The sequence below is a fragment of the Salvelinus namaycush genome, chromosome 42 (assembly GCF_016432855.1).
Source record: "Salvelinus namaycush isolate Seneca chromosome 42, SaNama_1.0, whole genome shotgun sequence".
Classification (NCBI taxonomy): domain Eukaryota; kingdom Metazoa; phylum Chordata; class Actinopteri; order Salmoniformes; family Salmonidae; genus Salvelinus; species Salvelinus namaycush.
This window is the reverse complement of record NC_052348.1, coordinates 7625167-7642407: the sequence shown is the minus strand read 5'-3', so window position 1 is coordinate 7642407 and position 17241 is coordinate 7625167. Positions and strand designations below refer to the sequence as shown.

The 17241-nt window shown below is 43.7% G+C and overlaps 1 protein-coding gene across 1 annotated transcript; it reads right to left on the bottom strand.

Moving 5' to 3' along the window:
• Positions 1–9157: 9157 nt before the first annotated feature.
• LOC120034888 lies at positions 9158–15274 on the bottom strand. The gene is made up of 6 exons (XM_038981542.1): positions 14785–15274; positions 14258–14388; positions 13887–14057; positions 11032–11196; positions 10547–10658; positions 9158–10200 (listed from the first exon to the last, which is right to left on the bottom strand). Exons 1-6 carry the CDS (start codon positions 15071–15073, stop codon positions 9254–9256), a joined length of 1815 nt encoding a protein of 604 aa, XP_038837470.1. The 5' UTR covers positions 15074–15274; the 3' UTR covers positions 9158–9253.
• Positions 15275–17241: the final 1967 nt, after the last annotated feature.

Below are 17241 nucleotides of genomic sequence, written 5' to 3'. Positions count from 1 at the left end.
GCCCTTGCAGAGCAAGGGGCAACACTACATCTAGGTTTCAGAGCAAGTGACGTAACTGATTGAAACGCTACTAGCGCGTACCCGCTAACTAGCTAGCCATTTCACATCCGTTACACTCACCCCCCTTTCAACCTCCTCCTTTTCCGCAGCAACCAGTGATCCGGGTCACGGCACCAATGTAACAGTATAACTTTAAACCGTCCCCTCGCCCCGACCTCGGGCGCGAACCAGGGACCCTCTGCACACATCAACAACTGACACCCACGAAGCATCGTTACCCATCGCTCCACAAAAGCCGCGGCCCTTGCAGAGCAAGGGGCAACACTACATCTGGGTTTCAGAGCAAGTGACGTAACTGATTGAAACGCTACTAGCGCGTACCCGCTAACTAGCTAGCCATTTCACATCCGTTACATAAGGGCAAATTGAGTTATTGCATGCGCACTTCAGAGTAGGCGTTCCCTAACGGAAATATGCAAATACATGCTGATCTCGCTAACTTGTGCTTGGCTCTGGCCCCTCCTTGCTTGTTCTGCCCACTAGTTCCCATTGGAAATGACAGGCTGTGGTCTATCTTGGGCTAGATATTGTTTTTAAATGGTAATCCGACGGTGAGTAGTTTGTTTTTGCGTCAACCAATGATTAGAAGAGGTGACGAGGATTTGGGTCTGTTTTCAGTATGCAGGTTGAAGAGGGTGTGTCATCTACCATCATTCACTTCTGTAAGTTTACTCAAAAGATGAGTGAACCGTTTTGTTATAACATCTTTGGTCTGACAGTTTGTATGATGTCAACAAACATGGCTCCACACATAGCTGGCAATTAGCTTAGCATTAGCTCATTATAATCAGTACATCCTTCAAAAAAGTATTTTACACACGTGTCCATTACAATTTATGCAAGAATCGGAATTCATGATGTGTCACCAGTACTTAAACATTTGAATAAAACAGTAAATGAATTAATTACTACCACACAAACCATTTTCTGATAATGATTTATTGATACAAGTGGCACGTGCCAGCAGTCAATCACGTAACCTCTGACATTCCGTTTTGTTTATGTATGTAGCATTAGCAATGTCTTTCAAAAGGAGACTGGAGATTTTTGTAAATTCTGACAGTGAGTCAAAGTCAGATATCAGATTCTGACCGTAAGGCGCTGCTTCCCATCCTTGTGGCCATTGAGAACCCTAAATCTGAGGACGTCTTGCCCACCGACGAAGTCCCAGGTCCCTCTGAAGATGCTGGTGGTGATGGAGGCAGACCAACGAAGATTACTTTTTTTCAGCACATGTGTTAAAAACATCATAAACTAGTTATATTAAACCGACTTTTATCAGTTTATATCAGTTGATTGCGATTTTCGGTATTTTGTTTGTTACGCGTTCTGGTGAGTTGGGCACTTCTGTGCCGCATGGCCATCTTTGTTAGCTAAATCGACAGATGAAGACGACATTCTACAACTGAACAACGATTATTCTGGAAAAAGGACACCTTGTACAAGATTCTGATGGAAGCTCATCAAATAGTAGGAACCATTTATGATATTATTTCGTATTTCTGTCGAAAATGTTTAGACTATATTCCGCCCAGATTTCGGGTGCTGTCTCGCTATAACGTAAGCTGTATGTCGTACTAAGGTTATTTTTAAAAATCTAACACAGCGGTTGCATTAAGAACTAGTGTATCTTTCATTTGCTGTCCAACCTGTATTTTTTAGTAAAGTATATAATTAGTTATTTGATTAGATGATGTGAGTGTCAGAAATATATCCTGATTATTTTGTGCATTTTGGCTAGTATTCACATTGTTCAACCACGAATTGTACCGCTAAATATGCACATTTTCGAACAAACCATATATGTATTGTGTAATATGATGTTATAGGACTGTCATCTGATGAAGTTTGAGAAGGTTAGTGAAAAAATTAATATCTTTTGCTGGTTTATTCGCTATCGCTAACGTGCCTTGAATGAATGCGGTTGTGTGGTAGGCTATTGTAGTAAGCTAATATAATGCTATATTGTGTTTTCGCTGTAAAACACTTAAAAAATCTGAAATATTGGCTGGATTCACAAGATGTTTGTCTTTCATTTGCTGTACACCGTGTATTTTTCATAAATGTTTTATGATGAGTATTTAGGTATTTCACGTTGGTTTCTGTAGTTATTCTAGCTGCTTTGGTGAGACTTGTGATGGTGGCTGCAATGTAAAACTATGATTTATACCTGAAATATGCACATTTTTCTAACAAAACATATGCTATACAATAAATATGTTATCAGACTGTCATCTGATGAAGTTGTTTCTTGGTTAGTGACTATTTATATCTTTATTTGGTCGAATTTGTGATAGCTACCTATGCAGTAAAAAAATTGTGAAAATATGCGGTTGGGTCTTTTGCTATCGTGGTTAGCTAATAGAAATACATATTGTGTTTTCCCTGTAAAACATTTTAAAAATCAGAAATGATGGCTGGATTCACAAGATGTGTATCTTTCATCTGGTGTCTTGGACTTGTGATTTCATGATATTTAGATGCTAGTATTTACTTGTGGCGCTATGCTAGGCTATGCTAGTCAGCTTTTTTACTGATGAGGGTGCTCCCGGATCCGGGATGAGTACCAAGTAGAAGTTAAGATGGTGAGGAAAGCACTTTTAAAGAACAACCAGGCATCCTCTACTGACGGGATGAGGTCAATATCCTTCCAGGATACCAGGGCCAGGTCGATTAGAAAGGCCTGCTCGCTGAAGTATTTTAGGGAGCGTTTGACAGTGATGAGGGGTGGTCGTTTGACCGTGGACGCAAGCAATGAGGCAGTGATCGCTGAGATACTGGTTGAAGACAGCATAGGTGTATTTGGAGGGCAAGTTGGTCAGGATGATATCTATGAGGGTGCCCATGTTTAGGGATTTAGGGTTGTACCTGGTAGATTCCTTGATCATTTGTGTGAGATTGAGGGCATCTAGCTTAGATTATAGGACGGCCGGGGAGTTAAGCATATCCCAGTTTAGGTCACCTAACAGTACGAACTCTGAAGAGAGATGAGGGTCAATCAATTCACATATGGTGTCCATATAGACCTGGATAGTATGACAGAACTCTGCAGGCTATCGCTGCAGTAGATTGCAACTCCGCCCCCTTTGGCAGTTCTATCTTGACGGAAAATGTTGTTGTTGGGGATGGAAATTTCAGAATCTTTGGTGGCCTTCCTAAGCTAGGATTCAGACACGACTAGGACATCAGGGTTTGTGGAGTGTGTTAAAGCAGTGAATAAAACAAACTTAGGAAGGAGGCTTTTGATGTTAACATGCATGAAACCAAGGCTTTTGCGGTTACAATATTCACAATGAAAATCTGTCACCAATTGGGATGGAAACCTAGGTAGCTCCTCTCTGAGAACCTCTTCCCGCAATGCCTACAGGCGATTGGCCTCTCTCCCGTGTGGACCTTCAGGTGCATCTTCAGGTTGCCAGCCAGGGCGAAGCACATGTGACACTGGGTACAACTGTAGGATTTCTTCCCTGTGTGCACCCTCTGGTACCGCTTCAGGTCACCAGCATGGGAGAACCTCTTCTCACACTGAGGGCAGCTGAAGGATTTCTCCCCTGTGTGCACCCTCTGGTACCGCTTCAGGTCACCAGCATGGGAGAACCTCTTCTCACACTGAGGGCAGCTGAAGGGTTTCTCCCCTGTGTGGACCCTCTGGTGCCTCTTCAGGTCACCAGCCTGGGCAAAGCGCATGTGACACTAGGTACAACTGAAGGGTTTCACCCCTGTGTGGAATCTCTGGTGAATCTCCACCTTCTGGGGGCAGCTGAAGCCTTTGTTACAGAACACGCAGAGGAACCATTTCTCTTTACTATTGCCTGATGTTGGTCCCCCTCCTGGAGCCTTGGCCCTTTGGTCATTTGAGTTCTGATCGAAAAGGAAGTGGCCGTGTGAATTGGAAGGTGTCATCGATGTGGACACTGGGTCGCGATCCCTGAATGCGTTTAAAGGGGAGTAGTTGGCGGCATTTAGATTTGTCTCTAAGCTTCCCCTGTAATCTAAGAAATCTCTGCCCTGTGAGTCACCTAGGAGACAGACAATCTTCATTCCATGTGGGAGGAGCGTCACCCTCCACTTTCACCTCTACCACTATAGCTTCCACTTTCTTATCTTGGCACCCTTCAGAGTATACACTACTAATGTACTGGTTCCAGTCCCCTCTAGAGAGATCAGTCTGTGTCTCTAAACCCAAGGGCATGTTGTCAGGGTCCATCTCTGTAGTGTAAGAACAAGACGTTTCTCCCCCTCCCTGAGCCTGGGCTCTAGCCCTGTCGAAAAGGAAGCTGCCGTGTGAATCGGAAGGCCCCATCGACGTGGACACTCGGACGCGATCCCTGAACCCGTGTAAAGGGGAGTGGGTCGAGACATTTGGATTTGTCTCTAACCTTTCCCTGTAATTTAAGAAATCTCTTCCTTGTGAGTGTCCATCTCCCAGGTGATTATCTGTATTCCATGTGGGAGAAACATCTCCCTCCACTTTCACAGTCACTTCATCTATGACCAGATCCTCCCCTTTCTCATCTAGGCGCCCTTCAGAATATACACTACTACTGTACCGGTTTTTGTCCCCTCTAGACAGATCAGTCTGTGTCTCTAAACACAAGGGCATGTTGCCAGGGTCCATCTCTGTAGAGTAAGAACAAGACAGATCATCACCGCCAGTGGCTAACGTGTCACCATCACCATCTCCACGGGAATGAACCGTCCTTTGGCTATGTTGAAATACCGGTAAATACTCTGAGCCGGGAGCAGTAGGACAGCCCAGTGGCCCCAGTCTCTCTGGGTCTGATCTATGGTCAGATCCTGTGTGTAAGAGCCTTTATGTTACAGTTAAAGTCTTGATGTCTGTCTCTGACTTGAGGACGGCGTTCAGCATTCCACTGCTTCCGCTGCTTCGGGTCCAGGGCTGCGCTGGGGTGGTGGTGGGGTCGTCCGTGGCTACAGGGGGCGCTCCAGCTGCTACTCCAGTCTGGATGTCTCTGCTGTGCCGTCGGTCCTCCTCTCCTTCAGACCTCTCCTGCTTCACCAGAGACGATCCTCCAGGACCTGCAGCCTCTGCAGACTGACACAAGAAGAGAGGAGGTTATTACCGGTACATGAGTCGAATTGGATAACAATGTCGTAGGGAAGTCTCACAAGCTCCCCTATGGCAGATAAATGAGGATGCTCAATCTAATTTGTGCTGGTTAAAAAAACAGGCCTAATGGACACATGCTTAAAAGCTGCAAATTATCCATAGAGATCCTATTAAAAAGTATTATAATTCCTAGTTCTATGGTATCACCAACAAAAATTGTAACATTATGGCTATAACAAATTCAGCATATTGCAGTAATAACAGCTCAAAGCATGCCTTTCAATGAGAGCAGCATTTATTTTTTAACCATGTTTTGAAGCAATGAGCCCTCCATGACAAAAACGGAGTAGGCTAATAAGTCCTTCATTTTTGGGTAAAACAATTAGACTTTGGTTTTTAATGTAAATTTACACTGAGTGTACAACACATTAAGAACACCTGCTTTTTCCATGACAGACTGACCAGGTGAAAGCTACAATCCCTTATTGATGTCACTTGTTAAATCCACTTCAATCAGTGTATATGAATGGGAGTAGACAGGTTAAAGAATGATTTTTAAGCCTTGAGACATGGATTGTGTATGTGAGGCATTCAGAGGGTGAATGGGCAAGACAAAATATTTAAGTGCCTTTGAACGGGTATGGTAGTAGGTGCCAGGCACATCGGTTTGTGTCAAGGCCTGCAACGCTGCAGGGTTTTTCATGCTCAACAGTTTCCCATGTGTATCAATAATGGTCCACCACCTAAACGACATCCAGCCAACTAGACAAGTTTGGGGAGCATTGGAGTCAACATGGGCCAGCATCCCTATGGCACCCTTTCGACACCTTGTAAAGTCCATGCACCCACGAATTGAAGCTGTTCTGATGGGAGGGGTCATTCATGTTTTGTACACTCAGTGTATCTGAAAGTGATTGCTGTTTAGCAGTCTGATGGCCTTGAGATAGAAGCTGTTTTTTAGTCTCTCGGTGTCTCTAGCGGTGTGAACAAGCAGTGGCTCGGGTCAACTGCAAGGCTCTCCAGAGGTTGGTGCAGTCCGCACAATGCATCATCGGGGGCAAACTACCTGCCCTTCATGACACCTACAGCACCGATGTCACAGGAAGGCCAAGAGGATAATCAACCACCCGAGCCACTGCCTGTTCACCCCACTACCATCCAGAAGGTGAGGTCAGTATAAGCGCATCAATGCTGGGACCGAGAGACTGAAAAACAGCTTCTATCTCAAGGCCATCAGACTGTTAAACAGCAATCACTAACGCAAAAAGGCTGCTGCCTACATTGAGACCAATCACTGGCCACTTTAATAAATGGATCACTAGTCACTTTAAATAATGGCAGTTTAAATAAATGTTTACACATCTTACATCACTCATATCATATGTATTTTATACCATATATTGCACATTGCATATGCTGCTCGGCCATTGCTCATCCATATATTTCTATGTACATATTCTCATTCACCCCTTTTGATGTGTGTATTAGGTAGTTGTTGGGGAATTGTTAGATTACTTGTTAGCTATTACTGCACTGATGGAACTAGAAGCACAAGCATTTCGCTACACTCGCATTAACATCGGCTAACCATGTGTATGTGACCAATACAATTTGTTTTGAAAGCCGCGCAGGCTCCGCCTATTGCAAAACGTACCTCTTTCCATTCCTCTGTATAGGTCGACGATCTTGACACTACTGGGACGACTGGCAAAGACGCGCTCCCGTGACACCTTTAGTTCCAGGAGCTGTAGTTTCCTTCGCAATGCCCTGTTTTCTTTCCGGCTTTGAGTTATTTCCAAACGAAACACTGCAGTCATCGTCTACGAGTTTACAGATCTCTGCCACGGCTTCATTCGCTAGCACCTCCATGATGGAGGCTATTTGAGTGTGAAAAACCATACAGTTAGCAGCTAGCTAGCGTTACAAGAACACCTATCAAGTCCTGTCTCTAAAGCGAATTAAACCCTAAATAAGATAAGTATATGATGCTGTGCAGTTAAATTAATTATGTTGAGTACCAGTGTATTAAGAAACTTTTAAATAACAATAAAAACGCCAACGGGGAACTTATTGGTCACTGTTTACTTCCGTTTACTGAAGAGCAAGGATATTATTGGCTGACGTCATAGCTCAAAGAGCGTAGTTAAATGAAAACAGGTACTGCTTATTACAAACTCCTATTCATGATCACGGTATTTCAAGCTGAGTAGACTTCTTTAAAAAGCACAGTGTGTTAGCAAGAATAGAGTAGAAAATAATGACTTTATTCCATCAATCACCTAAGTAAGGTAAATATTAAACTGTTCTTGTTCTAGCCTAAGTTTACTGTCTCTAAAAACAAGTATTTACTCAAGCCTGTTTCAAATGACAAGTATGTGGTTACTCCCAAAGACACTTCACATAACTATGTCACCTAAAGAATGTGTACAATTTATCCCCATTGTGGACACTCTTATGTCTGATAAGGTTACTCAGGAAGGAGAAGCTCTTGTAACAGTTTGCACTTGAAGGGCCTCTCCTTGGTGTGAACAGTATGGTGCATCTTCATATAGTTAGCATGAGCCAGCTTGTCTGCGCCGTCTTAATACTCGGGCCTCCCACTTTGTGACCCAATGACAGCAGAGGACGTTTTCTGACCTCCCTCCTTGAGCCATTGTTTGGGTGTTGATGGGATTTTGTGCTGTGTTATAGGCTAGGTACATCTCGTGGTGAATGTCCATCCTGACCCTGTCTGTATTGGTGGGGTAACCATGAGGTAACTGAGGAAGGCTAGACCCAGGTCCAGGCCTTCTATGAACCCATTCACCAGGCATTAGATGAGACCCTGAAGGAGAAGACAGACCTGCTGATAAGGCTCCCACCACTCTCTGTGAAGGCTGAAGCCCAGGGTGACCTGCTCTGTTCAACAGGAATACTGTGGTGTTTGTATCACAGGAACAGGTGGGTCTATCTCTATCAGCCCCAGGCCCTGCTTCATCCCTGCACTGAGACTGTGAAGAGAAGGGTCTGTGCTGCAGACTGGATCCCCTGTCTCTCTGATGACCACCAGGACTGAGGTTGTTCAGTCCACCTGTCCACTGGTTGTGTTCTATGTGGTTGAGTGTCTGTCCCCCGTGGTTGGGTCCTGGTTCTGACTCAGTAAGGAAGAGTAACGGCTCCTGATCCATGGTCCTGATCCGGGGCCACCTCAGAGGTCCAGTCTCTCCAACCAGCAACACCGGATATCAGCAGATCTTCATGGACTGGAAACTGCAAACAAAGATTATACAGAAAAGCATAAAGGTTTATAAGACATTCTTTGCTGTACACATAGAAACATGACATGTTATAAAATGCTAACCACAGTCAAGCCTATACCTAATGATGGGTATGGATTTCTGAGCTTTAAATGTTATTAATAATTAGTTATAATAGACCTGAGGGGTGCTGAGATGCTACACCAGAGGTTAATGGTTATCTGTAGGAGGAAGGTATATGGTGGATGCAATTAAGCTTGGAATGTACTGAGCGCAGGGAAAACAATCACGTGGCAGCATTGATCAGGGGAGAGAACCATGGATTAGTGATGAAAGGGGTCGAGGTCAGGTTAAGGGAGAAGGAAAAGTTTATTGCCCTATCACTTAGTTTCCTGCCTAGCAATAACAATATGGAGCCATTGGAGTTTATTATTAAAAAGAAAGTCCAAACTCAGTCTCTGCAATGATACAAAAATAATCAGGTCAGTCAGCAGAAGCAATTTAGTATTTAATTTAAACAAATAGCATTACAATCACATATATTGCACAAAACGATACATGACAAGTAGAAAAACTTCTCACAATTGACCTTTTCTGTAAACCTGGTACCTTTGCTTTGATGAAAGTAACTATAGAATACTTTGGAAATGGTTCAACATTACACACAGCTTCAATGCTTCATGAATTAAGGCACTATCATTATCTCACTATAAAACACCTAAAGACACAAAGTTTGTCACTCTTCATCAGTGAAGCATTTTTACAGACACCATCATATCATCTTCTCTGCCTCATCATACTCATTCTTTCCTCAGTTCACCTCATCCAGTTCCCGATACATCTATTACCAACAGAATTAACTAAACTAGTACTACATTACATATTACTATACATGGGCGGTGTGCATTTTCTGCTGGTGTATCCTGAGATAGCTACTCTCCGAGAACCTCTTCCCACAGTGTGTACAGGCAAACGGCCTCTCTCCTGTATGGACCTTCAGGTGCATCTTCAGCTGGTGCTGGCGGGAGAACCTCTTCTCACACTGGGGGCAGCTGTAGGGTTTCTCCCCTGTGTGGACTCTCTGGTGCCTCTTCAGGTTGGAGGATTGAGAGAAACTGGCCCGGCACAGCTGGCAGCCAAATGGTTTCTCCCCCGTGTGCATCCTCTGGTGGATCTCCATCTGTTTGGGGAAACTGAAGGCTTTCCCACAGAATGAACACGGGAAGCGCTTCTCTTTGCCACTGGATCTGCTGATAGCGTTACTACTACTACTGTCATTTGTCAATGGACTTGTGTAGCCATTAAGTGTTGAGGCACTGATATTGTCTGAGGTCTGGTTTAACAGGAGAGTGTGAGGAGGACGAAGGCCAGAGAGTGTCTGTGTTGTCGCAGGGTCCATGTTCAAGTTGATAGAACCTTTAGAAGGCAGGCTGAAGGCAGAACCTGTTAGGGGGTAAACCTGAGGCCCCATCAGTCTCTCTGAATCACAACTATAGGAGCAGGACGGAGAATTGCTAGCCGAGTCTGTTCTCATACGAACACCTCCCCGTCCCAGTGGACCAAATCTACGCCTCACCCTTGCCTCAACCAGTATGTTGTCATGGAGTTTAAGTTTAGATGTTGTTTTGTGTTCAACTGTCAGTTTCTGGTTATGTTGAACAATGCTCCCAAGCCCAGAGTTAAGGACGCTTTCCCATCCACTGGCCGCCACTATGTCGCCTCTGGTCCAGGCCGGCTTGTTGATGTCATCCCTGGAGCCCTTGGCTGTACTCGTCTGGGTCTGGGAATCCAAGATGGCCATCCAGTCTACACTGTTAGCCTCCAGCCAACCATCTACAGGAAGAGGTTACAAAACAGACTTTACAGACATGGAAGAGAACTCAGGTCCCAAATTATTGTCATCGCTGACAAAGATAAAGCAAAAACAGGAACAGCAAAAAGCCCCATAACATCAAAGCTCTACTACCATATTTTACCGTACTTTTTTTATTTGCATATGCTTCCAGTTTTTCGACGCCAAAGAGCTCTATTTTCAAGTTATCTGACCATAGCACCGCCTGGAGTTTGATAAACGGCATTGGCACTTGAATTGAAACCGGTACTATGAGGAGGAACGAGCGTGGTGTTGGAGTGACGTCAGCTGTCGGAAGACAATGTGCTATATGTATTTCTCCCTTACCTTGCTCCCCCATCTTTAGTCCACTCAGCAGGTCAATGCTTTCTGGTCTGTCTTCTATAGTCTCCTCTTTGACTAGCAGCAGATCAGGCTTCCCATCCTCCATGTCTACTGACTGTAAGAGATACAGAGTGAGAGGATGTTGGATCAAGAAATCTGATATGAGCACCCTGCTAAGGAGCATCTTCTGATTGGGCAATGAGGGATTGCTATGAATACTATGCAAACGTGTTAGTTGATTTGATTACGTGACACTTTATTTAATGCTTTGATCAAAGGCATGGTCCCACACTTTAGACAAAATTAATCAAGACCTGGGCCCGTATCCACAAAGAGTCTGAGTAGAAGTGCTGATCTTTCCATATAATCCTATTCATTATGATCTAAAAGGGTAAACTGATCCTAGATCATCACTCCTGCTCTGAGAGGCTTTGTGGATATGGGCCCTGACCTAATACCATTCAGACTGTAGTTTACAGTGGGCTCACCTCAGTGAGACTGTGTGTGGTCCTGTGCTGCTCAGCTGGTTCCTCTGTGGGTTCAGGAGGTGGTGTAGTCTGGTTGTTCTCCATGACCATGGTCCCCTCAGGGTTCCGTAGACCCTCCTCACACCCCTCCTCCTTCACCAGCAGCACCTCTGGACCCTCCTCCTCCTGGAAGAGAGGTGATACAGATTAAACAGACATACACTCCCTCAGGTACGTACACACAGATAATAAACATGTTCAACATGGAGTGTTTATGCTTCCCCACTACGTTTGAGGCCTATACTGTAGTTCCAGAATGACTTCATTGTTGTTAAACTCATCATGGTGGACATAAATATGATGTGGGTAAATATGAGTCAGCTATTTAGAACCTCTTCTCACAGTGCGTACAGGCGAACTGCATTTCTCCAGTGAGGATCTTCAGCTGTTGCTGGCGGGAGAACTTCTCACATTGGGGGCACCTGTACAATTTCTCCCTTGTGTGGTCCCTCTAGTGCCTCTTCAGGCTGCCAGCCTCTGTGACACATGTACAGCTGTAGGGTTTCACCCCTGTGTGGACCCTCTGGTGGATCTCCACCTTCTGGGGGCAGCTGAAGCCTTTGTTACAGAACATGCAGAGGAACCGTTTCTCTTTACTATTGCCTGATGTTGCTCCTCCTCCATGAGCCTGGGCTCTAGCCCTGTTGTTTGAGTTCAATACCTGATTAAAAAAAAAGAAATGATGTGGACACTGGGTCGCGATTGCTGAATGTGTGTAAAGGGGAGTGGGTTGCGACATTTAGATTTGTCTCTAAAATTTCACTCTATTCTAAGAAATCTCTGCCCTGTGAGTGTCCGTCTCCTAGGTGACTATCTGAATTCCATGTGGGAGGAGCGTCGCCCTCCACTTTCAGTCGCCTCATCTATGACCAGACCCTCCCCTTTCTTATCTAGGCACCCTTCAGAGTATACACTACTACTGTACCGGTTTCAGTCCCCTCTAGACAGATCAGTCTGTGTCTCTAAACCAGAGGTGGGAGGGACCAAGTCACTATTATTCGACTCACAAGCAAGTCACAACCTCTGAGTCTCACATGCTAACGTTTTAGCATTTGTGGTACAAATCCCATTCAAGTCATTGGACAGATATTAGCATTTTTCCCACATCATCTCTAAGTGACTTTGTTGAGCTTCACAATCAATTTGAGATACTTTTGGATGATTTGGAAATGATGCGTGAAAAATACTAATATCTGTGACCTGTTTTGATGTTTGAAAGCCTATACACATAAATACCCCACCAAAGTGGACTAGAGGCCACTAGCTTCTTTTTGGAAAAACGCCCTACAGAATCTTGGCCTAGCTCCTCATGTACCAGAGACCTAGCAGAGCTGTTACACACAAATATCTGTTTCATGTTTAGAAGTTACTTTTTCCAACAAACAAAAGGAACCACTATGGGGAGTACGATGGCACCCAATTATGGTAATCTTTATATGGGACAATTAGAGCAATGGTTTCCAACCAGGGGTACTTGGCCTATCCGCTGGGGTTACTTTAGAAGACTCATGAGACCATAGACTTACTGGTAAAATGCACACGAGGTGATACTTCAGGGGTACTCCGGGCAGAGCAAAATTCAGTTGGTGGTACAACAACCGAAAAAGGTTGGGAACCACTGGCTTAGAGCATGATCACATTCCCAACCCTAATCAGAATCCCTTTTTTTAATCCATGATCAAATTATATCAACGTTATATAGATGATATATTGGTATTATTTGATGGGACTCCCACTGAGCTTGATGTTCCATGAGTTTCTTAATAAATCAAATTATCATTTTAATTTCACCGTGGACTTTGATTACTCTAGTGTCAGCTTCCTTGACATTCTGATCACTAAAGAAAATGACACAGTCATCACCGATCTATACAGGAAGGCCACAGTTTGAAACACGCTTCTAAGAAGTGGTAGTTTCCACCCCATTCTTCTAAAGAAAAGCTTCCCGATCAGTCAGTTTAACCCATAACAGTCTAAGCCAGGGTGGGGGGGATTCTACTAAGCTATATGGAATTGTTTTAAGGCCATACCAAGGATAATTTAACTATTTGATCTTGAATTTTAAGACCCCTTGAAGTATACCTATTTTTTATTATTTGATGGAAAAAAAATGTTGGGCCTTATTGCTATTAGCCCACACAAACACAATGAATATGAAATTCACTACATTGTACAACAGATAGCCCCTCCCAAAAAAATCTAAAGTAAGTTCGTTCTGAAGTGTCTGTCCTATATCTGAGAGATATATTTGTATTTTTTTTACGTGTATTTAACCCCTTATTTTTGTCACTAAACAGACTCCAAATATATTGCCATTAATTTTTTCCACTGGTACTGGGGGACCATCAGACGGGTCTTGTGAGGCCTGTGGGCGTCCTAGAGCAAAACACGTGAGAGTCCCATCTTTCCACTGAGGGGTCATATTAGTGTGTAGCCCAAACGTTCGGCTGCTACAGACAGAAGTTGGCAGATTGGTTGTACCGACTTCAGACCGGTCCCAAGACACTTGTGGGGAGTCTAGTCAGACTCGAGTCCAAGTCATGTGACTAGAGTCCACAACTGCTCTAAACAGAGGGTATATGTTGCCAGGCTCCATCTCTGTAGCGTAAGAACAAGACAGATCATCGCGTCACCATCCCCATGGGAATGAATTGTCCTCTGGTTCTGGATGACAGCCTAGTCTCCCCAGCCCCAGTCTCTCTGGGTCTGATCTGTGGTCAGATCCTGTGTGTAAGAGCCTGTGTGTAAGAGCCTGTGTTACAGTTAGTCTTGGTGTCGGTCTCTAACTTGAGGACGGCGTTCGGGGTTCCACTGACCTCCATGATGCTGCGTTGGGTCCTGGACTGCGCTGGGGTGGTGGGGTTCTCCGTGGCTACAGGGGGCTCCCCTGCCGCTCCAGTCTGGACGTCTCCGCTGTGCCGTGGGTCTTCCACTCTTTCAGTCATCTCCTGCTTGACCCCAGGACCTGTAGCCTCTGCACCTGCAGACTGACACAAGAAGAGAAGAGGTTATTACCGGTACATGAGTTGTATTGGATAACAATGTCATAGTGAAGTCTCACAAGCTCCCCTATGGAAGATAAATGAGGACATACATGTAAGCAAGTGAATAGCTGAGGGGAGCCTTTCTGAAATGAACTGGCCACATTTGATGTACTGTAATTTTAATGTGACAATATTGCACTGACCTCTATCACGATAACATGCTGGGTTGAGGTTCCACTCCTCTCATCAACTGTGATTGGTTGGTCATCTCTCCATGTATTGCGTCCCACTGGCTTCACAAAGCTCCTGTGGCCTCCAGTGAGATGTCCTTCACCTGAGAGTGATTGGGGTAAAAGAGGTGGTTTGGTACTGTCAATGTTCAGCACTATATTGTATACTATTGATACTGTCTAGAATTGGCAAGGATGTAAGATAACACTTCTCAACTTCTTGATATACTATTTATAGATTGATTATGTCCCATGCATCATTGTTTTCAATTAGTAAATAGGAAATATAGTATATCAAGAATCTGGTTAGAATACGATATTGTTTTTTTGTGCAAGATAGCTAAGTAATCAGGGGAATTATTGCATACAATCCAAAAACTGACCAAGACCCAATTCTCGTTAACACAAGTCACACGTTCAGAGGGGAACTAGGCGACAGGCACTGTTCTATAGCTATAGAACGGCGACAGGCCGCGCACCCACGCCTTTGCAAAATGTACCTCTTGCCATTCCTCTGTATCGGTCTAGGATGTTGAAAGTACTGGGACGACTGGCGAAGACGCGCTCTCGCATTGTCCTCTCTGTGCGCTCCCGTGCCACCTTCAGTTCCAGGAGTTGTAGTTTCCTCCGCAATGTCCTGTTTTCTTTCTGGCTTTGAGAAATTTCCAAACGAAACACTGCATAGTCGTCGTCTACGACTTTACAGATCTCTGCCACGGCTGCATTTGCTAGCACCTCCATAATAGAGGCTATTTGAGTGTGAAAAACCATTCCGTTACAGTTAGCCATTGTTAGCAACTAGCTAGCTAGAGTTACCTAGATAACATCTATCAACCAAGTCTTGTCTCCAAAGCGAACTAAACACTATCTAGGGTAGGTATGTGATGCTGTGTAGTGAAATTTGTCATATTGAGTTCCAGGGTGTTAAAAAAACTTTGAAATAACAAAACCCTAACGTGGAAATGATTATTGGTCACCGTTCACTTCCGTTTACTTCTTCTTCTATGATATTATGGCGGTCCGCAAAAATTCGTTTGGGGGGGCATGCCACCGCCTGCTGCGTTCGCCTACTGTTCTGGAGTGTGAATTCATTACACTTTGTAGCTAGATTTCCAACTAATTGTCGCCTACTGTTCTGGAGTGTGAATTCATTACACTTTGTAGCTAGATTTCCAACTAATTGTCGCCTACTGTTCTGAAGTGTGAATTCATTACACTTTGTAGCTAGATTTCCATCTAATTGGCTACAGATTTTCATGCGAATATTCAAAAATCTGCATAAAGAAAATATGCCCATTTTCCCCACCAGCATTGTGTTTCCACAAAACTGACTTGTGGATAAAAATCAGTACGTGATTACTTTTTCCCTTCATTTTTAATTTACCGAATGCAAAATGTAATGTTCAATGTGTTTCTATTGTATTTTTCAACTCTACCATAGTTTTGCCACATTAAATAGCAAATGTGCCTACTTTGGTCTTGGTAGCAGGAAATTAGCTTTAAAACTGCAAAATAAAATCTCTCATCATCATTGCAAAATGTGAAGAATAGCATGATAGTAGCTATAAAACAGCATACAGCAAAACACCCCTCAAGAGAGGCAATATAAGTCAAACTGTGTAGAATTGCAGGAAATGCATTTAAAAATTGCATTCTTTTTTTCCAGGGAATACCCCCTACCCCTCATCTACTGCACCCCCTAAAGTATCTTTTTTTTTTGTTGCATTTTAGCTAACCCTAATCCTTGTCCTTAACTTAACCTAATTCTCTTAACCTGCTACGTTAATTCTCCATGTGATATATAAGGCCTAAAAGCCATACATCATTTCACAGAAACAGTTCCAAAAGACAAGTCACACTCGCACAGTTGTGGAATAAATTCAGCCATACATAGGCCTAACTATTGATTCAGGACCACGGACAGCAAACTAAGCAGGTGCGCTGGGTATGCTTGTCATCAGCAAGGACTTTTTCTAAAAAGAAACAGGCAAAATCCTAGAGGAAATCATGGTTCAGTCTGCTTTCCACCAGACACTGGGAGACAAATTAACCTTTCAGCAGGACAATAACCTAAAACACAAGGCCAAATATACACTGGAATTGCTTACCAAGACGACATTGAATGTTCCTAAGTGGCCTAGTTACAGTTTTGACTTAAATCAGCTTGAACATCGATGGCAAGACTTGAAAATGGCTGTCTAGCAATGATCAACAACCAACTTGACAGAGCTTAAAGAATTAAATAATGGGCAAAAATTGTGCAATCCAGGTGTGCAAAGCTCTTAGAGACTTACCCAAAAAGACCCACAGCTGTAATCGCTGCCAAAGGTGATTCTAACATGTATTACACTTATCTAATCAAGATTAGTATTTTACTTTTCATTCATCTTTAAAAAATGTTAGAATTTTTCTTCCACTTTGACAGAGTATTTTGTGTAGATTGTTGGGAAAAAAATACAATTAAATCCATTTTAATTCCAATTTGTAACAACAAAATGTGGAAAAGGTCTAGGGCTGTGAATACTTTCTGAAGGCACTGTAGTTTGTCCTTAAATTTTAAATCTGAGAGAAGTACTTTCTCAATTGAGATCAAAGCCAAAGCTGACAGTCAGGCCGGTCCGGTGGTGTTCCTAAAGTAAGTCTTGATCCGTTTCAGGGCGGAGAATGTGGACACAGGAATTGTCAAAACCAGACAGGTAAGCAGATACAGTTGGTACATACTCTCATTCAGCCTCTTCTGCCGGAGAACATCGATAAGATTGGCTGGGATCCTACCCTTGAAGTCAGACATGGAGTACATTACTATGAGTTCAGTTGAGCCGCAACAGATCATAGTTGGGCCCAAAGCTTTCCTAAAGACTTGAGAATGCAGCACTGGGTAAGGTTTCACTATATCTGGGGAACTGTTGTGGGACAAGGAGGACAAGGAACATGAGCCTTTCGTGGTCCTTGAATGT

Bases quoted from the DNA above. Each gene is read 5' to 3' on its own strand.
- LOC120034888 (XM_038981542.1), bottom strand. From the start codon at position 15,073: ATGGCTAACTGTAACGGAATGGTTTTTCACACTCAAATAGCCTCTATT. The intron at 14,389-14,784 runs GTACATTTTGCA...AATCACTCTCAG, and splicing joins ATACAGAGGAATGGCAAGAG to GTGAAGGACATCTCACTGGA. The intron at 10,201-10,546 runs GTAAGGGAGAAA...CTCTTCCTGTAG, and splicing joins ACTAAAGATGGGGGAGCAAG to ATGGTTGGCTGGAGGCTAAC.